This window comes from Neofelis nebulosa, chromosome 16 (genome assembly GCF_028018385.1).
Source record: "Neofelis nebulosa isolate mNeoNeb1 chromosome 16, mNeoNeb1.pri, whole genome shotgun sequence".
NCBI classification, from domain to species: Eukaryota; Metazoa; Chordata; class Mammalia; order Carnivora; family Felidae; genus Neofelis; species Neofelis nebulosa.
The window spans coordinates 63,933,842-63,955,444 of NC_080797.1; the positions used below are offsets into that span (position 1 = coordinate 63,933,842).

A 21,603-nucleotide genomic window follows, 5' to 3' on the forward strand; every position below is an offset into this window, starting at 1 on the left:
TACACAGTTTTGCATCATGCTTTTTTTCACTGAACAGTCTACCTTGAAGACTGTTCTCTATTGTTTTTTTTTAAGTTTTTGTGTGAACATGTTTTATTTTTTAAAAATATTTATTTTATTTTGAGAGAGAGAAAGAGCACGTACAAGCAGGGGAGAGGGGGGAAGGAGAGAGAGAGGGAGAGAGAGGGAGAGAGAGAGAGAGAGAAAGAGAGAGAAGAGACAGAGAATTCCAAGCAGACTCCACACTGTCAGCACAGAGCACGATGCGGGGCTTGAATTCACAAACTGTGAGACATGACCTGAGCCGAAATCAAGAGTCAGATGCTTAACTGACTGAGCCACCCAGGTGCCACCCCACCTTTTTAAAAAATGTTTATTTACTTATTTTGTGAGAGAGAGAACAAGCAAGGGAGGGAGGGAGAGAGGGAGAGGGAGAGGGAGAGGGAGAGAGAGGGAGAGAGGGAGAGAGAGAGGGAGAGAGAGAGGGAGAGAGGGAGGGAGGGAGGGAGAGAGGGAGGGAGGGAGAGAGAGGAGAGAGAATATTCTCTTTATCTTTTAAATATTTATTTGGAGAGAGAGGGAGAGGGACAACATATGAGCAGGGGAGGGGCAGAGAAAGAACTCCAAGCAGGCTCCAAGCTGTCAGCACAGAGCCCGATGCAGGGCTCGATCTCACAAACCCAAAGATCACAACCTGAGCCCAAATCAAGAGTCAGCTGCTTAACCAAATTAGCCACCCAGGCACCCCTATAATCTTTGTGGTTTAAAAATACAATTCCTCTGTGCCAAGCGTTGCATTTTAGACCAATCTCAGCTGTATGAGAAGGCCCTATAAGGAGTCTTGGAGGGGCGCCTGGGTGGCTCAGTCAGTTAAGCGTCTGACTTCGGCTCAGGTCATGACCTCATGGTTCGTGAGTTTGAGCCCTGCATCAGGCTCTGTGCTGACAATTCGGAGCCTGGAGCCTGCTTTGGATTCTGTGTCTCCCTCTCTCTCTGCCCTTCCCCCACTTGTGCTCTCTCTTTCCCTCTCTCTGACTCAAAAAATAAAAGAAAAACATTTAAACAAGAAACAAAAAGAAAAAAGGAGTCTTGGAGATCATGTTTGGCAAATTAGAGCAATCCCATGCTGGTAGAAAGGGTCTAGGTACAGGCTGTTGCCTTCATGGCCAGGGAAGATGGGACCACGGGGAAGGCAGTGAAGGAGAAGCTCTGGGCAGAACCTCAAACGCCACTCTGCAGCCTGCAAGTCCTTGGGCTCTTGGGAAGTGCTACTTACATTCTCCTGGGTGCCAAGATCTGGTTTGTGCCAGGTTTCAATTTTAATCAGAAAGTCTTCTTTCATGTATTCATTCTGGAAGGGGGAAAACACCTTACGATCACCAGCCTCAAAGGTGGAGAGTAACTATCTCCCGTTACCACTCGCAGGCGGTTGAGAGACTCCAGCTTGTCTTACAGTAACAGCCAACTTGACGAGGTGCCCACAACATGCTAGGGGCGCGTTATCTTGTTCACTCCTTATCCCAGTCTGCAAGGGCTGTAGTACTATCACCCTCATTTTACAGACGAGGAAAGTGAAGTTCAAAGCGGGGGGGTGACTTGCCCAAGGCCACGGGGACACTGACAGAGCTGGGCCTTAAAACCACATTGGTCTGACTTCAAAATCCACGTAATTAACAACTCGGTCATCCTGCTTTAAGCACAGGGTGCCAACGGTTAATGTGAGAAGGAATATTCCTAACCAACCAAATGTTCACCGGTGCCCCATCCTCCAGCCAGACTTTTGCCGAGGCCTGAAGTTCTCTTCTCAGCAAATGAACCCTTGGTGCTTCCTCCCTTGATGCTGTTTAAAACATGGTGCTACTTGGAGGAGGCACGCATTAACCCCGAACTCCTCAGCGGGCATAAGGTGGGCAGAAGCCGCCTCCACTGAGCAGCAGGGACGGACACCCGGATGTGGTGTCCAAGGGTGAAGAGAAGGGGTGATGACGGGGGGTGGACGTGGAAAAGACACCCCGTTGCCTTCACAATTTTGCCAACAGGCAGTGCCGCCTGGGGTCCACAGGTGCGCACGTGGGAAAGCCACGCTCAGTCAGCTGAACTGAGGTTTCATAAACCCTGAGAAGGCATGACGTGGGGAGGGCGGGAGAGAGCCTCGGGTCATCCTGTACACGTGAGACCCGTGGTCCTAACTGCCGGACCTACAAAGCCACATGCCAATGAAGCTTACGGCAAGAGGCCACTTTGCCAATTAACAAATTCCTCATTAGGAGCGAAAGGATTAAGCCTCAACAGCACCATGTCTCCTGACAGAGAGGAACACCCAGGAACCGCCAGTGTAGTGATATTTTAATTTCCTCTTTTCTTATAAATCATCTGCAATTCCACTCCCCCCTCGGAAATTCTTACCGTAATAACTGCTCCAAGGCAAGGACATGGAAAGAAGAGAGAAAAAGATTAATGAGGATCAATAAATATCTGCCCCTCACCCCCAGGGACCACGGTAGTAAAAAGTTCTCCACTCCCTGGGGCTTATGCCATGGTCACCCTTCAAGCCCCGTGAGTGCATCTGGTGCTTCAAATGTACCAACCCTCAAGGTTCACTCATACAAAAGTCCCAAAAGACCAAATCTGGAATGGATTCTTCCCAGCTGTGCAAGGAAAGGGGCCGGCTCTGAGGAGCTAAAGCCCCCTGAGACCCAGCACTCTGCCATCAGAGCGTCACCTCCCACCACCTCCCGGGGCACAGAGGGCGCTTGCGGCCAGACACTGTCTGTCGGCCTTCTGCACGCTTCCTGTCACTGTAACCAAATCTCGCGCCCTCTATACTCCTGCTCATTGTAATGAGACCCCTTCGGAGAGCACGGATCAATTATTTACCAGAGAAAATGGCTGCAGCTCTAATGTCACTGGGGAACAAACTAGCTCTCCTTCTGACAACAGCTCAGGTCACTGTGTACCCTCTGAATTTAGGAGCTATCTCAGGTTCTGATGGAGGTCACACGGCCATATTGGACAGCTTATGGGGCTAACAGTCAAACTCCATAACTCCAAAACTGAAACTGAGGTTACCCCTGAGATTAAAATGAGGAAACGCTGAAATATAACAGAGAAGGCCCACCTTGTATAGAAACAATCCAAGAGACTACTGGTAATTTCCCGGAGTCCGACGAAAGATACTTGCAAGAAAGCACCCGGTTAAGATTATTAACTACGTGGCCTGTCCTATTATCAGCTTGAAGGAAATCAGCTCACAAAAAAGGAAATGATAGGTATGATATCCACTGAGCGGGAGGCCAAAGAGGCCCGTTTGGCAGAAATTCTCCTGTGTTATACCGGAGGCAGTAATTCCAGGGCACATCTAGTCAGCCCGTCTCTACAGTGGAGACAGCGGTGTCAGCCGGGACTGGTTTGACGACACGAGCCACTAAGGTTCTCCAACTAACCACCTGATCCTGAATCCGTGTACTCCAAGCAATGTTCTAGTAGCCAAGCCTCCGTGGGGACAGAATATGCTCATCAATGGACACGAGAGTCCAATCACTTAAGCAAATGGACATTTCTACCGCGTGTTGGCGTACTGGGTAAGCGCTGGTTTCCCATGTAGAGGGGTCCCCAAGGAAAGAACACTCTAGTCAGCAAACAGGAATACCAGGTGTCATTAGTTAATTCTGTATTTCAATACAACTTAATATATCAGCATTTGGGGTTCTCATGCGTTAGTCTTTCTGAGACCCTGAGAAAAGGATCCACTCAGTTCTGACAAACTAGGTTTCTGAACCTATGAGGGTGATGACCCTCCCTGGCCTTTAATGTCAACTCAGGTGACCAAACAAGCTCCCCCAATCTTCTCTAGTCCTCCCTGTCCCTCCAAACACCTCTGCATTCAGAACAGACCCTTTTCTTCAAACCGCAATGCTAGCTACACTGGAAGAGTCTCGGGAAGCCCTTTGCAGTTGGGAAATGCGGCTCTCCAAATAAGACTGATCAGGTACTTTAAAACCATGGCTTACCGAGACCGCGTTCAGGCCCGGGTTAAGGTTAGAGGGAGAGGCAAGAGGAGAAACATTTATTTCCCTCTTCCTACTTTCAATCACAGGCCAAGCCCCCTCTTACCCCCTCCTTATCAGCAACAGGAGGAAAGAAACAGAGAGAAACAAGGTCAGAGGACGGAAAGAGCGGACAGTGAAGAGAGCATCACAAATCCGTTTTCATTCCACTCAGAGCAGGGGTCGAGCCTTCTAAAAGACACCCTATGCTCCTTTATCCATTCTCACCTCAAACTTTACTTCAGCCAGGCTAAGGGGTTTGAACTATTGATCTTTCTCCCACCAGAGGGAACTGGCCAGTATTTCTGGCTCCTTATTTCTATCTCTGAATTTCAAAAAACAATGTCTAACTAAGCAGATCTAAGATTCAACATATTCGTTCCGTATGATGGAGAGTTCTGGCTATGAGACCAGCACCCACTGAGGAAACCAACCTTACTCCCCTAACTCCCTGCTTCTCCTCTTCATGGAATATTTAGAAATTACATTCTTCTTCTTCTTCTTCTTTTTTTTTTTTTTGTTAAGGATCAGGACAATATGTGAATGGACACTTGGCATCTAGAAAAATGCCCGTGTCAGCTGTAGCACACTCTCCCCAGAATTACTCAGAGGACAGAGGCATCTCTGAGTCAACACAAGCTCTGTACGCAGAACACTGACCCAGGCATGAAAGAGTCCACATTATCTGTTTATCACTTTTATGCCATGTTGGTTAAGGTTTTTATGATGCATGCTCCATGCAATTCTCTTGGACATAAAGAAAATTCACCTTTGACCCTAGGCCAGACACACCCAGCCACAGTGGGCAGTGTCTTTTAAGAAAGTGTGTGCATGCCTCTTTTCCAAGAATTTAACAATTTTATGCCCTGCACTGTTTAGGGAGTTGTGGTATTTGCACTGTCAGCTACTGCAATAAAACTCTAAGTGTTACACATCCCGGGTTCTACCGAAGATTGTCCATCGCCTGAAACAAAGTTCTTGAACCTCCGTAGGGCCACTGAGGGTTGGAGAGAGCAATGACTCTGTGCTCTAGCCTTTAGTCACTCCCAAAGTCCACAGGATAAGGACTCCATGGGTGGAACATCCTCATCAGATACAATCTTTAGGGTGTGCCGGGTTCCAACAAATGAGACGTGTTAACTCTACACGTAAGTAGAGGCTGGCAGGAGGGCCCCACAGCCAGACTGTCTATGCCAACAAATGCAGGTTGGCCAGGGGAAAGGCCACTCAACTAACTCACAGTCAAATTCCAGGGGACCTCTAAGGACACCCCCCACCCCCTGCCAAGATTTGGATCAGTACTGGCTTCGGTCCTCCAAGAGTTCTACTCTTAAAGGGCCTTCAAGACCTAAGAATCCTAAAATGCTAAGAGTCTGAATTACTCAAAAGGAATCCCAGAATGTCTAGAAGAGAAAGTTCTCTGTGGAGGTTCAAGTCTTTCCTTTCCAGAAACTCCAGATAGCCAAGATTAAGACAATAATTCCACCCCTACTCATACCTTGAATACAGAATATGCTGATTTTGTGTAAGCCTTCAATTCAGGGCTCTTAGCAGTAACCACCTTCCCTCCTTCCTCCTTGTCTCCTTACTCCCCAGATCTGGCATGTATATTCTATGTGATATATATATATATATATATATATATATATATATATATATATATATATATATATATATATAAAATACATACCTATATAATACACACACACACACAGGCTTGACCCTCCCCCAGGGCAAGAAGGTCACCTTATAGGTCCTTTCCTATGACTGCCACCCTCAAGAGTTCCTCAGACTAAAAGCTGCTTTTCAAGCCAAACCCAAATATGTTATATTTAACTGGAAATTTCAGTGTCTAACAATAAGGGAGTGGTTTAAAAAGATCACAGTACCCTCACAGAATAAAATACTATTCAGACATTACGAATTTAAAAAACAGTAGACTACATAGTGATAGGGAAAATGTTCTGAGTAAAAAATGAACAATTTAACAATTAGTAAGATTTGATCTAAAATTTGTCTTTAAAATGTGTCTGGAGATGTGCATGTAAGCATTAAAAAGAGGATTAGATACAAAGACACTACACTGTTAACATGACTATCTAGAAATGGAAGAATCGTGGGTGATTATTTTCCTCTGTTTGGATGTATGTTCCACGATTTAAACAGAGAGCATTACTTCTGCAATCAGTAAAAACCATCATAATTATTATACCATCCCAACTAAGGCGGGCTGGTTCTATGCCATCCAGGCCGGGACTCCTTGGTGGTTCCCACCCAGCTGGCTGCCAAACTGTACTAGACAGCACGGACGCTCACCACCGGCCCGGAGGGAGTCCCCAGGCTCATCCTTTCACTGGCTTAATCTGGCAAATGAAGGTATGACCCCAAACCCTAATTCACTGCCACCCCTGGGCCTACCTGACCACACCCTCGGTCCACCTTGGGGCTCAAACTCCAGCTTCTGGCCAGGTCTGCACTTACCAGTTCTGCAGTAAGGGTAGGCATTCCATGCCTTTTCATGTATATTCAGGGCTCCCTCTGGGGCTAGCATTCGAACAAACGTGGGCACTTTGCTGTGGTAAGAAAAAGGGATTGTGAAGAAAAACGGAGAGGAGAAAAGACAGTGGGCTTTTATATCACATTCTTCAGGCCACAGCTTCTTCAGTGGGGTTGACAAGCAAATTTCCACGAGATAAGCAGGTTACTCTTGTGTGTGAGAGGCCACCTGTCAGAGCCTGATGCCCAGGCTCGGCTGGCTACTAACATCTACCCACTACTCGCCCCAGTACCTCACCACCCATCAGAACAGGACAGCAGGTGGGACCCTGGGCTACCTGCCATGGCTTGGCAGTCCTTACATTATCATTACCCATATTTTTTAGCTCACCAGGCCCAGGGCATTATACTACACCCTGCAAGGATGTGATAACTCCAAGAGTTCACCCGTCTAGGCTTATGGGCCAGAGTGACTGATAGGCTGACGAACTTGGAATATGGGATCCAAGATAATCTGATCTGCTTCGTCAGTTCTGGGAGGCCAGAAGGGCCTCAGGGCCATCTGACTCCCAGGACAAAATATTTCATCAATTCATTTTATCTCAGGTTACAGAACAGCAGGTACAGTATGAGCCCATTTTTGTTTGTTTGCCTGTTTGTTTTTAAAGGTGCATACGTTCCTCTGCCTTCGTTTTTAGCTGGTAATCCATGTAGTCTTTAGAGGCTCCAACGATCTCATCAGCTTTAGAGTCTGGGCCTAAGACAAAAGAGCTAAGTCCAGCAGAGAGCTGATTCAGGCACTCAGCAACCCTCTGAGATTCATTCACTCACCGACACACTCATTCAGGGAAATACTCCTGTGTGCCAGGCACCAGGACACATACAGAAATCACACAGACATGGCTCCTGACTTCATGGAGCTTACGTGCGAGCAGGGAGTCCAGCAAACCGGGCAGAGGACGGCACTGTACGTGTATATGCCATAATGGGTGAGCCCAGGGCTCTGGGGGGACAGAGCGCGGGGAGAACACGGTGTGGGAGGCATGGGACATGGGGAGGCTCCTCAGAGAAAATAAGTATTACACGAACACAGAATAGAGTGTGAGTAGGACTGAGCTAGAAAGAAGGTCAGAAGTGAGGTTAGAAAAGCTAGGAGAAAGAGAAGATTGGAGTAGCTGGTATAAGGTATGAGGCAGGAAATATAAGAAAACATGATGGGGCGCCTGGGTGGCTCAGTCGGTTAAGTGGCCGACTTCGGCTCAGGTCATGATCCCACGGTTCATGAGTTCGAGCCCCACGTCGGGCTCTGTGCTGACAGCTCAGAGTCTGGAGCCTGCTTGGGATTCTCTGTCTCCCTCTCTCTCTGCCCCTCCCCAACTCATGCTCTGTCTCTGTGTCTTCAAAAATAAATAAACATGAAAAAGAAAAGAAAAGAAAAGAAAAGATGCAAAATCTGGTCATAAAAGATCTTGTAAGTTACATCAAGGAGTATGGACTTTATCCATACTTTCGGGCATAGGGAAGCCATCCAGAACCTTTTTTTAAAAAATATTTATTTATTTATTTTTTGGAGAGCACAAGCAGGGGAGGGACAGAGAGAGGGGGACAGAGAATCCAAAGAGGGCTCTGTGCTGACAGGTTAACAACAGTGAGCCCAATATGGGGCTCGAACTCACAATCTGTGAGATCATGACCTGAGCCAAAGTTGGACGCTCAACCGACTGAGCCACCTAGGTGTCCCCATCCAGAACTTTTAAGCTGGGGAGCAACAGATCTATCTTTGGACAGAACACTGGAAGCAGAGAAATGGAAAGCAGGGAGAACAGTTAGGAGGCGCTGTAGTAAGAGATGATGATGGCTGGCAAGAGATGATGGAAGGCAATGGAAATGCTGGAGGTACTAAGGAGATGGAGTCAAAAGGACGTGATGTGATATGAGGGACGAGGAAGAAGGTAGTGGGCAGCCCATATTTCTGACCAGGGCAACCAGACGGCTGACAGGAAGGCTTTGATCCTCATGAGGGAAGGTGGTCACGGGATTCAGCACTGTTGGCTTCCATCTGGTTTTTGCAGTTGAAGTTAAGTCAAGAGTGGTGGTGGCAGCCCAAAGTTTACCCCCTCTCTTTTAAGGAAGAGAGTAAGGCATGTCCCACCCTCCACATGTACAGATCTCCCCTCTGACACTTTGGTTGGACCAACTGAGTCGTAAGAAACCAGCTGGTCTCTTCTCCCAACCTCACTATCTCTGCAAAGTCCTCTTTAGGAAAACACAGAGACGCTATGGGGAAGGCATATCCTGAGTCTTATCCTAACCAACGGCGAATGGCTCAGTAAGGATTGGTTGGCAGTCAACTGAGTAGGGATGGAAGACGACGAAGAGGAGACATGGAGGAGAAAGAAGACAACGGCAAGGAAATGGGACCATGGCAAGATTTCCCCACTTTACAGTGTTGCTCTCTTCCTGGTTCCAGCACTCACAAAATCCTGGACCGCTCTGGGCTAGCACTTTTACATCTCCAGAGCATCAGACTACATTAAGTCAGGGATTTCGCCAGACGAAAATGAAATTGATTTCATGTCTGGTCAGTTCAGCGACTGGAAATGAAGATTCCGGTTTACATTACATGGTAATGTAAATGTACTTATTGCCACTGAACTTAAAAATGGTGAATTTTTGGGGCGCCTGGATGGCGCAGTCGGTTAAGCGTCCGACTTCAGCCAGGTCACGATCTCGCGGTCCGTGAGTTCGAGCCCCGCGTCAGGCTCTGGGCTGATGGCTCGGAGCCTGGAGCCTGTTTCCGATTCTGTGTCTCCCTCTCTCTCTGCCCCTCCCCCGTTCATGCTCTGTCTCTCTCTGTCCCAAAAATAAATAAAAAACGTTGAAAAAAAAAAAAAAATGGTGAATTTTGTGTTTTGTGTATTTTACCACAGTTAAAAAACATAGATTTGGGGGGAAAAAAGGCATAGATAAGATTTATTTTTTCCAGTACTGGATAGTTTCTAAAACTAGCTTTGTTCAACTTCCATTCAAGCTTCCATGGTATGTTTACCATGGCTTTCAGTGCCCTTTGGGTCAGCTTAGAGTTTACTGAAATATGACTGTTTACTGAAATATATGATGAATATATATGAATATATATACTGAAATATATGATTCAGCAAATCTATGTGATTTGCTATGGATTTTGGTATACAAATAAGACTCACTTTTATTTTTATTTATTTTTTTAATGTTTATTTAGTTTTGAGAGAGAGACAGACAGCATGTAAGCTGGGGAGGGGCAGACAGAGGGAGACCCAGAATCAGAAGCAGGCTCCAAGCTCTGAGCTGTCAGCACAAATTTGGACGCGGGGCTCAAACCCATGCACTGTGAGATCATGACCTGAGCTAAGTCTGGCGCTTAACCCACTGAACCACCCAGGCACCCCTCAGACTCACGTTTACTTATGCCTTTGGGGCACCTGCGTGACTCAGTCGGTTAAGTGTCCGACTTCGGCTCAGGTCATGATCTCACAGTGCGTGGGTTCGAGCCTGAAGCAGGGCTCTGTGCTGACAGCTCAGAGCCTGGAGCCTGTTTCGGATTCTGGGTTTCCCTCTCTCTGCCCCTCCCCAGCTCACACTCTGTCTCTCTTTCTCTCTCTCTCTCAAAAGTAAGTAAACATTAAAACAAATTTCTTTTAATTAAATACGTATGCCTTTGATCCAAAAAGAGGTGCTTCAAGTTCTCTAGTAACCAATTCCCCAATATCAGAATTTAAAATACTACCTGCCCCCAATTTCACTTTTAGGAGCGTGTACTATAGATTTATACACATAAGTGCAGCAAAAGATCTGTGTAACATCTGGGAAGGATGACTGTCCGTCCAGCAGGGGAGGACTGGTGAAGCAGACTATAGCACATCTGTATGACCTAACACTGTGCTCTCTAAAAGAACAGGGTAGAATATGCTGACAGCCAAAGACAGCTATGATATGACAAGTAACAAAAGCTCCAAGTCCATATCTGTACGTATAGTTCGATCCCATGGATGAGAGAACAATAAAGGAAATGGAACGAACACACACACACACACACACACACACACACACACATCCCTATACTCACAGACCATGGAACAGCCTCCAAGAAACTAAACACTACCACCTCTAGGGACGAGGAACCTGGCAGGGAAAGTATTAAAAAAAAAAAAAAAATCTAAAAAATAAATTTAAAATAAACTAAAAAACCTTTAAATGAGCAAAGAAGTGTCCTTTACACCCACTCCCACAGGTGAAGCAACCCGCGTAACCAGCCGAGAACCCGGAACAAAACCCCAGCGATCCACTATCTCTGTTTCGATCCCTGCCTGCCTCCCGGCCCTGCTGCTCGGCCACATACCTCTGTAGGTGGTAGATCTTGTGTGTGTACTGGCCTTTCTCGCCATCCTTCTCGTAGGGCTCGTTCACCAGGACCTCCACGCCTTCACCACCACCCGTTTCGTTTTTACTGGCCTCGGCCACAGAATACAGCTGCCCTACTTGGTACTAGAGCAACAGAGAGACAGGAGTCATTGTCAGTGCAGAGTCTTCTCAACAAGCACACAGAGTCCAGCTGCCAGGAACTGTCCAGTGAGATCACTCGGGGATTCCTCTGCATCCAGGACCTCATTCTGCAGTTCCACTGGGACCTTGCCCAAATCCACCCACAGCGACTAAGAACGCTGCTCCGTGGCCGCTCTTTAGCTATCACATGTGTTTCGTTTCATCCTTCCCATTTTCCCATCTTCCAGCAAGGCTGAAGGAGCCAGGTAAATATACTTAACTTCTATCACATGTGTTTCATTTCATCCTTCCCATTTTCCCATCTTCCAGCAAGGCTGAAGGAGCCAGGTAAATATACTTAACTTCACACCACTATCCAGGAACCAGATTACAGAGTCCAAGGCAGCTTCTTCCCTGAACCTGCCTCTGGTATTAAGACCCTAAAACCAGATCTGGGTCGGCCACTAGAATCTCTTCACCCCATTCATTCAAACAGATCCTAACACAGGACTTCTTGTCAAAGAAAGTTGCCCCAGTGCTCTGAGAAGTCCACAACCTCCGCTGTAAACTGACTCATCTACCTGTTTTTTCTCCAGTGTCAGGCAGCTCGTCACCCTGCCAGCAGCTCAGAGAACAGTTTTACAGGCGACCAAACCTCCTGATGCTTTCCAGATTCCTGGTAGCGCTGGGGCAAGTGGCCTGCTTCCCATACTGGATGACAGAGATTCCGACCCCACGGTGTGTGCCTTTACTAGATGGCAAGAACCTGGTTTTCCTTTATTTGGTCATCTGCCACCCTATCAAGTCACCAGTCAAGGTTACCGGCCTCCTCTGACCCCCTCAGGACAACCCAGTGTTATGGCCAGTGACCTGGGCATTGCCCAGGCCTGGCCCTTCTGCAACCTTCTGAGTGAAGCTGTTTGGAGGGAAAAATAAGGCAAAAAGAACGAATGGCAGTAGTTAATGCAAGAAGTTATGTCTATACCGGAGGATGCATTTTCCCTCTTACTGCCAGTGCCACCAGGAACAACTATTCAGGGAGGATGAGAAAAAAAGGTACGTAATCACACTGCGGGTAGAAAGGTTTTCCTCACTCTCTACGTTGCTCCCCAGACTCCTTTTACGCCCGGCAGAGACAGACAAGGGGTTCCCTCCCTTCGAGATTAAAAGAGAGAGGCTGCGTCTCTGAGCAGCTGCCACTCGACCCACTCCCTGCAACAGCAAGGAGCAGAGGCAGCTTCCAGGGCTACTTCCCCTCAAACTTGGAAGCCCGCTCTACCAGGCAGCTTCAGAATGAAGCACTGCAGGGAAATTTCTGGGCAGAGTCTGGGGGAGGCAGCACACTAGGACAAACGGCTAGAGGCCTAACTTCCAAAGTAAAAACCCAGTATAAAATGCCAAAGAAAGGCCCAAGCAAGTGATCAAGGCTCAGTTAATCCCATAGAGAGAAACATCTGGGACAGAGCCAGTCACCTTGACCTTGCTAATCCTGAACAACATCAGTGCTGCCTCAGTGCCCCCGTAGAACACCAAGCTGTCTCTGTGCCTTTCCAAGTCCACCCCCTCAAGTGGGTCCGGGTTGGGCTAAAACAGGGGTTCCTAAGAAGGAGCATTAATTGTTTCAGAGAAGAGTCATAATAACATCTAACCACTGACTCAGCAATCCTGAAGGACAGGCTGAAGAAAGGGCCTGGTGGAGGGGACAGGGCTGGTGGCTGGTGGTGCTGCTTGGGGAGGGGCCCCCACGCAGACACTAATCCCCTTCATTTGGTTCCTCATCAGATACAGGAACCAGAGGGCAGGCTCTAAGAGGATCAGTCTGTTGGGCCGGCATCTTCCCCCTTTAATCTCTCTTGATATTCTGATCCTTTAATCCCAATGAGACAAGTGAAGGCCGTTCTGTTAATCCAAAGGGGTTAAGTAAGACTGGCCTTCAGAAGCTACAAGTGAGGGACACTTTTCATGCCAGAGGGTTCCCTTTGGCAAAGTGGCGCCACACCTTGGGAAAGCGGAAAGCAGCCACACTCAGATGGGGATGGGGGTGGGGGTGGCGGGCAGACCATTAAATCAGATAAAAAACCCTTATCCATCTGAGGAGTCCAGCCTCCTCAGGCCTAGGACAATGAGGCCTGCCCTTGTCCCAAAGAACTAAGACACTCAGCTAAGAAAAACAGACTCTACCACTTAGGCAACCTGGGAGTGGGAGCCCAGGAACATGCAGTGGGTGGGCCTGAAACACTGACAGGCAATATTATCATGAAAAACAGCACAGCTGTTGGCCCCATCCACGTGACTGTGCCAGGCCAGGTACCACAGGCGGATGGTAACATGCATTTCTGGAAATGGGAAGTAAAACAGCCCTGCCCACAGGGAAGAGGGTGGGCCTATCTAAGCCAGGAACCACCGGTGGACACACCCTTGTCAAACATCCAGGGCTTTCTCCGCAGAAGGCCTAGAAACCCTGTGCAGTGTTAACCCAAAGGCTCTGGCCAGATAGAAGCTAATTCCGCCCCAAAATATTGATTCACACCATCAGGATCGTTATAAAGACATGGCCTTCTCTTTTCTCCTTCTTCTCTTCCCCAACCTACAACAGAAAGCCCTGAGGAAGGGTGCCTGGCTGGCTCAGTCACAAGAGCATGCAATTCTTGATCCTGAGGCCTTGAGTTAAGCTCCACGTTGGCTATACAGATCACTTACATAAATAAATAAACTTTAAAAAAAAAAAAAAGGAAAGAAAGCCACGAGGGCCTCAAATCAAGGCCTCCAATTAGGAAGTAAATCCAACAGTCATATGATGCTGGGCTGTTCCCATGGGAACCATGAGTCATGATGGGTCTATTGATAAAGACTGAAAAAGTTGATCATTACTTGTTTCTTCTTTGGCTTCCCCATTCAAGATTTTCTGATCTCTGCAACTAAGGTTTAAGCCATCAGAAAAGCAGCTCCAGGGTGCCTGCTGGCTCAGATGGTGGAGCAAGGGATTCTTGATCTTGGGGTTATAAGTTCAAGACCCACACTAGGGCCACAGAGGTTACTTAAAAACAAAAAATCTTAGAGAAGCAGCACCTGCTTCACCCTACCCAAGCCATGTACTTGCTTTCTCATCAGTGGTTTCTAGCTAAGAAAAGGCTGACCATTCCCAGGCGGACAGATGAATCCTTAGCAGAGCTTACTTCCCAAGCGTCTGCTTAGACTTTAGGCTCTGTTCACCCTGCCCCATCACTTCCTCAATGCTGGGAAAAAAAAAAAAAAAAAAATCACAAGCTAAAAACTGCCAATTGCAGATGATCTCCAGGTGAGTTCCTCTTTCCCTCCACTCTTGGCCCCATCCTAAGTCACCTCCAGCCTTGCTGCAGAGTAGCCAATAGGTGCTCCTGAACAGTGCTGGCTCTCCCGGGTTGGCCACATTTCTCACAAATATTCCCATCCTTGTTCCATCAAGATACTCCCTGTAAAAAGACCCATTTTGCCCCTAAATGCTACACCGAGGTACTCCGGAGTTCCTGGGGGACATCTTCCTGACGGGGGGGGGGGGGGGGGGGGGGATCATCCTGTACAACAAAGAGAGGGTTACTGGACTCCCAAGAGCTGAGTTTCAGGGTAAGGGACAGGCCGAGCCTTCCTGCTTGGCCTCCTGATTTGGAAAATCATCACTTTTATTTTTCACAAAGACGGCAAAGCCCCCAAAGGAGGTGGGTTAACAGGAGGCCCCCAAGCCAACACCTGTCAGCCTAAGCACAGGGTTCCCAGGCCCCAGGTACACATCAGGTGCTTCCAGGGATAGGAGCATCTATCCTTTCCATGCCCTTTGCCCTGCATCCCCAGTCTAGTTTCTCTCAAGCTCCTTTCCTAGAGCTCCCAAAGCATGTTCGAGGACCACCTCTGGCTCCCACCCCCAGGTCTCCACAGCTCTTATCAGATTACAGCCCACCACTGGAGACGATCCTCTAGGGGGCCGATGCCTACCCACCCACTTTGGGTCCAAGAAGCTTGGATATCTGTCTCATCTAAAGTGTGCTGCAGGCTCTGTTGGCCTGATTTCATTTTTCAAAGGTCCATTTCATATTTGGAACAGAGTGTAAGTTATCACAGGAGCTTCATGCTGACACCACAGGAAAGACAGTGACTGAGGGCACCGCGCTGGCTGACACACTTCACCCAAACTGGAGCCTGGCTAGAAGCTGGGGGGTGCAAAGACCAGGCTGCAACAGGAGAAGACAGTGGAGGAGATTCAAAGAAAGGATGGAACAAGGGAGGCTCTTTGACAGTTTTCTGCTGTCCAAGACACGATTCTGAGTCAGCATGGCCTATGAACCTTCTTGGGGCAAGTCCTGCCAGATCCCCATACACAGGGACGTTGGGCCTAAAACCATAAAAGGACAGAGGGCAAGCCAAGCCCATTTGTTATTCCTTGCCCTCCGTAAAAGGGTTCGGGGCCTTGGTCTTCCCAGCGGTCACCTAGAGCATGGCTAGGGAGGGCCTCGGAGATTTCCTGCCCTACTGGTTTGTTGCACAACCAGACAGAGGGCCGTGCACGCTTCCCAGTCAAGTGCTGGAGGGCCCAGAAATCCCCTCACACACTCAGTCCCCTCAATAAAATGTCCCCCAACAGGCACAGTCTTAGCAGGTAAAAGGGGCTGGTTTAGTCTCTATCCAAAGTCTCCGTTCAAAGTTACCTAGCATGCCGACAGCTTGAGGCAGGTTGCAGATATACAAAATAGGTGCCCTCCTTCGACTAAAGGTGCCACTAGGAAAATTCTCATCAGATACTGAGTATCTCTAAGTTAGAACAACCATGAAAACCACACCAAGAGTGTGGGCCACTTGTAGCCCAACGTAGCTAATGGTCGCAGGCAATTATATGAATAAAAAGAAACTATGAATAAAAAGGAAAAAAAAAAAAACTTACCTCATCTACAGACACAGGCAGGATGACTCGGCTACAAGAGAGGGAAAACAGTATCAACTTCAGGCCTGAATGCTACCCAAGGCCATTACAGCACCACTGTAGAACAGTCTTAAATGTTCTGTTGCACATGGCATATGCTCACTGCCGAAAACCCAGCAGAGAATGGCCCCCTGAGTGCTATGAGGCAGGATCGTCTGTGCCCTTCAGCCCCAACTTAGAACCTGTGATTCAGTGCAAGCCTGTCCCCCTACGGGCTACTTCGCAGGCCTCTGACTCACATTTGGAGCTGTCTTCTTCTCCCTTTCCCCCACTGATATCTTTCCCAGCAAAACGAGGACCCCCCCCCTCCCCCCCTCCCCACCCCCGCAAACTCTGAAGCCAAGATAAGGAGTCAGACCTGAAGACTCGGGCCCTGGGGATTTCATCTCTACGGGCCCAACGTCCTGACGATGGCCCTCAAGGTAGAAAGCTAGGAAGGGACCAAGCTCCTTCAAAGCTTAATCACCCCAAGAGCACACACCAACCATCTCTGCTCTGGGGCAGGATATTGCAATACAAGCTACTATCACAAAGTCACCAAGAGAGGACACTCGACTTGTGTCTTAAACTCCAGAAGCTGTCCAAAGGCACCCCAATTGACAGTTTCCTTTTACTTCTTCTCCATCTTAACGACCACTGATTGTTGGAGGTGCCAACAAGCCATGCCCAACAAGTCATGCCCAGCCAGGTCGCACACCCGTCAGCATTCCACAGAGGTGCGAGGGCTAGTGGCAGAGCAACAGCCAAGCCCCAGCTGAAAGCCGCGCGGTCAGAGAGGTGAGACCAAAACACTTGGTTGTATTCATACAAACGAGGCCCGCTCCCCAGCTCAGGTTCTCAGTGCCCAGACCCCAGTTGGAACGCCCTGGAGCCTCCTGCACCTCGCACGCTTGGCGAAGCGTGAGCTGCTATGTTCTCCTTCCTAGGCAGTGCTTCCGACAACTGGGATCTGTGCTCCAGGCTGCTAAACAGTCCGCTCACTATTTTCCAAATCCACAAAGGTCCCCCAGGTAGCAAGAAGCACACAGGGGTCTGAGAAAAACATCACACTGAAGGCAAGGTGCGGGGCAGAAAAGGAGCAGGAAAAACAAAAGGGGCTTCAAGTGCTTACTGCCTGCTAACCCCCTCCTCCAGAATGACTCAAATAACACAAATCCTGCAGGTTACTGGATGCTGCCGCGAATGCCCTCCTCCCATTAGAGAAAGCCGACAGCGCAGAAAAATACTTTCAACGTGGAGGCCACAATTTCTGCACCCTCAGAAGAAACTTCCTAGAAAACAATACGCCTTTTATCTGCAAGAACAGCAGTAAGAATCACATCCAAGAATTTGCAGAAATCAAATCCAGGAGAATCCTGTTAGAGGAAGTGTCAGAAAAATCACCAGGGAGACCGCCAGACCCTGGGTAGGCACCAAGTCTCCCCCAGCTCCTGACGGGATGCTCTGAGGCTGCCTTACGTGACAGCCGCACACCCGGACGTCTCTCCCTGGCTCCTCAGGAGCAAAACCACTTTAGCAGCAATTGGGTGCAATTCCAAAGGATAGGGCCACAGGGGCAGTGCTGGGCTGAGACTGGAGCTGTGCTCACTTCAGTGTGACCTTCACTTCCACCCTTCCCAGAGCTGCAGCACTGCAGCCACGGCCAAGTGTCTCGGATGCCCCCCTCCTCGGCCCCTGCCCCAGGATGCACACACTCGCCGGAGCACACGCGGGGCACAAGTCAGGCCGGAAGGAAACGCAGATGCCAGGCAGGCTCCGCAGCCCGGGCACCCTGGACCTTTCCCTGGTAGGCTTCAAGGGTAGAAGAACAAAGACTGGGGAGGAAGGCCCTTTCTTCAAAACTCACTCAGATCTCTTCTGAAGGTCCCTTCCCTGCCTGACCTTCTTCACAAAACTACAGGTTTCTACAGACTCTGGAATTCACTTGGGAAGAGATAAAAAGACCAGGAGAATGGGATGGGATGGGAAAAGCCTGTTTTCTGGACGGTCGAGGTTAAAAGCCAAAGTGCAACATGCTCTCCTCCCATTGGTATCCCAAGGTTCTTCCTCCTCACCATACCAAGCTCCCAGCTCTGGCTGGATCAACATCAGACTGGATGTCAAGAACTAGAGGTGGAGGGGCTCCAAAAAATGCTGTTCAGATGAGGTGTCCAGCCGGGACGACAGCTTGGGTCTCTGCTCCCTTTGTTAACCAAAGCGCCACACTATGTCCTAAATGTCCTAAACACCTCCAAGGAGCAAGCCATATGGGATGGGGCAAAGTGCTTTCAATGACAGAGTGGAAACAGCCCTCTGCACACCTGCCTGGCTACCAAGTGAGTTCCACCAGTTGCTCTCTATGGGGACATCTCCCCCTTCTGGATTTCCTGGGCTTCTGACCCAATGCTGCCCACCCACCCTCTTCTCCAGGGAAGCACAGTTTCACTGTAAATTCTGCACACACGCATTCAATCTCTCCTCTTTGGGGGCAGGGAGGAAGTCCTCAAATGTTTACTTGGAACCATGAGCTTCAGTGATGGGTCATCTAGTGTTTGAAAGATTTAGCCATCTACACATCCCCACCTGTCATCCAATCCCCTGGATTTCAGGAGCAAGCCTTCTGCCTGCAACACCTACCAGAAGTCACTAGTTTTCCACCCCAGTCACTAATCGAGAACTCCCTCACCCTTCACTGTCTTTCCTCAAGTAATGGCTTTATGGGAACCTCCTTAATTTCTCAAAGCAATTTCCCTCTTTGCACCAAGACTGAGATTGCCCTAGAGACAGGCTGCCCCTGCCCCCTAACCCCTACTCCAATACGTTTATTTATTACATACATTCACAAACCTACTCCCTCTCCAAACTGTCCTCTACCGCGGTAACATCCCAGCCCTCTCCAGCACTATAACTCCCACAAACCAGCTCCTCCCCAATATTTTCTGGATGCCTTCCCCAAGTGTCCCCCAAGTCCCAAGCAAACATCCTAAGCTTCTTTCCAAGTACCTCCTCCCCTGCACCTACCACTTAGGCACCATGTCACGCCACCAGTGCCCTCTGCAATCTTCTTAGACCCTTCCTCTGTCACCCAAGCCTGGCCCTAACTCCCTGCACCTTTCCCTGTGTGCACTTCCTTACAATCCTCCCCATGCCTAAGGCGGCCACTCCTCATACTCCAGGTCCCCCTCACGCTCCTCTCCACCATCTCGGCTCCATTCCTGAAGCTGTCTTAACTGTTCCTCAGCCCCTGAAACCTACTCCTCCTTCTCCCGCCAGTCCCCGCGGCCACTCCTGTAGTTCTGGCGGGCCCCTTCGTCCCTCTGCCCCCACTGTAGGGCCACCACGCATCTCCATCCCCTCAAGCCCCTCCTCATGCCCTGCTGGCTCTCGCTGTCCCCTTGACCCCATCTCTGGCCCTGTCCAGCCCTCATTGTCCCTTTGGCCTCTTCTCTCAGGCCTATTCGGCCCTCACTGTCCCTCAGGCCCCACCTCAGGAGCTGTCCGTATCTCTCTATCCCCGTTGGCCCCACCTCAGGCCCTTTCCGGCCCTCACGGTCCCCTCAGCCCCTGCTGGGCCGCCCAACAGCCCATCCATTGCTCCCCATCCCCGTCCGGTCGCTGCATCCACTCCGCCAAGCCATCAGGCTCCCTGGTCGTCATCCCCGACTTTCCCTTCCTCCCCGCTTCCGCACGGCGCGCCGGACACTCACTACTCCTTGAGCAGCACCATGTCGCTCCGCAGCTCGGCGGCTGCCCGCTGCCCGCCCGGCCTCCCGCCCGCTTCCCGGCGGCCGCTCTCCCCGTGGCCCGGCCCGGCCCTGCTGCCTGCGCGCCTTCGTCGTGGTCTGCTCCGTCCCCGCCGCTCTCGCTGCGGTCGCCGCGCCGGCTTCTGCCGCCCCGGCCTTGCCGCCTCCCGCGCCGCTGCCGACGCCGCCCGGAGCTCCGGTTCCGCAGCGCCGCGCGGGGGCGGGGCGTCTCTGCGGCAACCAGAGCGTCACACGCAGCGGTGCGCGCTGACCTCAGCGCGAAGGCGGAGCCTTCTCGGGCCCGCCCCCTCCATCCTTAAGTGGGCCTCGGCGTCTGCGTCCTCTTCCGAGGTGGGCCCCCAGCGGGGGTCAAGAGCTCCCCGCCGCCCGCCCAGGGCAGTAGGCGAAGCGGACATCAAGGTGTCGCGTGGGGACCTAGGTGTGACTGTTTTGCACCTGTACGTTTGGCCCCCCTCAGCGGGGTGGGTTGAGATCAAGGAAACAGTTGTGCCAAGAAAATATTAAAAATAGCCAAATTTACATGCAACTGCTGTTCCAAGTGCTTGACTCCTCACAACAACTCTACCGGAAAAAGTTACCATTACTGTCCGCATTTACAGGTGAGGAGGAGGACGAGGCAGAGGCTAAAGGAATTGCTCAAAAGTGAATGAATGACTTGTTCAAGTGCATAGAGACCATGTGATGGAGATTTTCACCTAACAGTCTTAGTGTGATGTCATTCATCCAATAAGTGTTTGCAGAGTACCTGCTGTGTGCCAAAACCTGTGCTTTTTTTTGAGAGAATGAACCGAGCAGAAATGAGAAAAGGCCCGTGAATAGTGAAACACAAGCTTGATGGGATTACACTGGAGGTATAGTCCTCAAAATTTTCCTGGAAGAAGAGGGTTTGTTTGGTTTTTTTCACTTTGTTTTTAAGATTTTTTTTTTTTTTTATAAAGGAATCTCCACACCCAACGTGGGGCTCAAAACTCACGACCCTGAGATCAAGAGGCACATGCTCTATGGAATGAGCCAGGTCCCCCTCCCGCTCCTCTCCACTATCTCGGTGGAAGAGGCACTCCCTGGAAGAGGAAGTTCTAAGCTGAGGTCTGCAGAGAGCTTGGAAAGGGAGAGTTTACCAGGCAGAGTGCGGAGAGGGTTGGGGGCAGATAATGCAGTTCCTGACAGGTGATAATAAGTTGTTTGGAGTCCATCCTAAGGGGGCTGGGGCCTTTTAGGGGTTTTAAGCAGGTTTGGTGTTCGGAGGCTCACTCTGAGCAGTGGGTGGAGAGGGGATGGCGGGGGCCAGAGCAGAGGCAGGGTGACCAGTAAGGAGGCCTCTGCAGAAGTCCAGGTGAAGATGACAGTGATGGGAAAGGGCAGTGGAGGGAAGCAGCTCAAGAGGTAATATCAGCAAGGCTTGTTGACTAATTGGCTGAGGGAGAAAGGAAGAAAACCACCCAGGTTTCTGGCCTGGGAGCCTGGGTGGGCAGTACTGTCTTTAGAAGAATACCAGAAAGGTAGATTTGCACAGCAGAAGATAATGACTCCACGGTTGGGCTTGAGGGACAGCCAGGTGATGGTGGGTGGGCTGCCACTGTACGGATTTGGGAAGGGAGGGTGGAGTAGGTGGCATATTGCTGTCAAGCCATGACTCGTACCCCAGGACAGCTCTGAATATTGCCCATGTTGGCCACTCGTTCATCAAATCCTAAAGTAGGTGCGTGGACTGCTCCAGAAATCCAAGCCCCTTGAAGGAAGGCCAAGAGAAGAGATATTACCACCCGAAGTCCAAGTTGAACTGGACCCTGATCCCCTGACCCTTCAGTAGAGGGCTTTTTCTCCTACATAATAGCAGTGCATAGTT

At 49.7% G+C, this 21,603-nt stretch overlaps 1 protein-coding gene across 1 annotated transcript in view; it reads right to left on the reverse strand.

Moving 5' to 3' along the window:
* The window catches only part of PITPNA (phosphatidylinositol transfer protein alpha), a 41,304-nt gene extending 21,340 nt beyond the window's left edge, over positions 1 to 19,964 (reverse strand). The window contains exons 1-6 of the mRNA XM_058704624.1: positions 19,701 to 19,964; positions 15,976 to 16,006; positions 10,921 to 11,066; positions 6,528 to 6,619; positions 2,407 to 2,414; positions 1,277 to 1,351 (exon numbers count right to left, since the gene is read on the reverse strand). Coding sequence (XP_058560607.1) covers positions 1,277 to 1,351; positions 2,407 to 2,414; positions 6,528 to 6,619; positions 10,921 to 11,066; positions 15,976 to 16,006; positions 19,701 to 19,720 — 372 coding nt within the window. The 5' untranslated portion in view covers positions 19,721 to 19,964. The remainder of the gene's footprint in view (positions 1 to 1,276; positions 1,352 to 2,406; positions 2,415 to 6,527; positions 6,620 to 10,920; positions 11,067 to 15,975; positions 16,007 to 19,700) is intronic.
* Between the last annotated feature and the right edge of the window lie 1,639 nt (positions 19,965 to 21,603).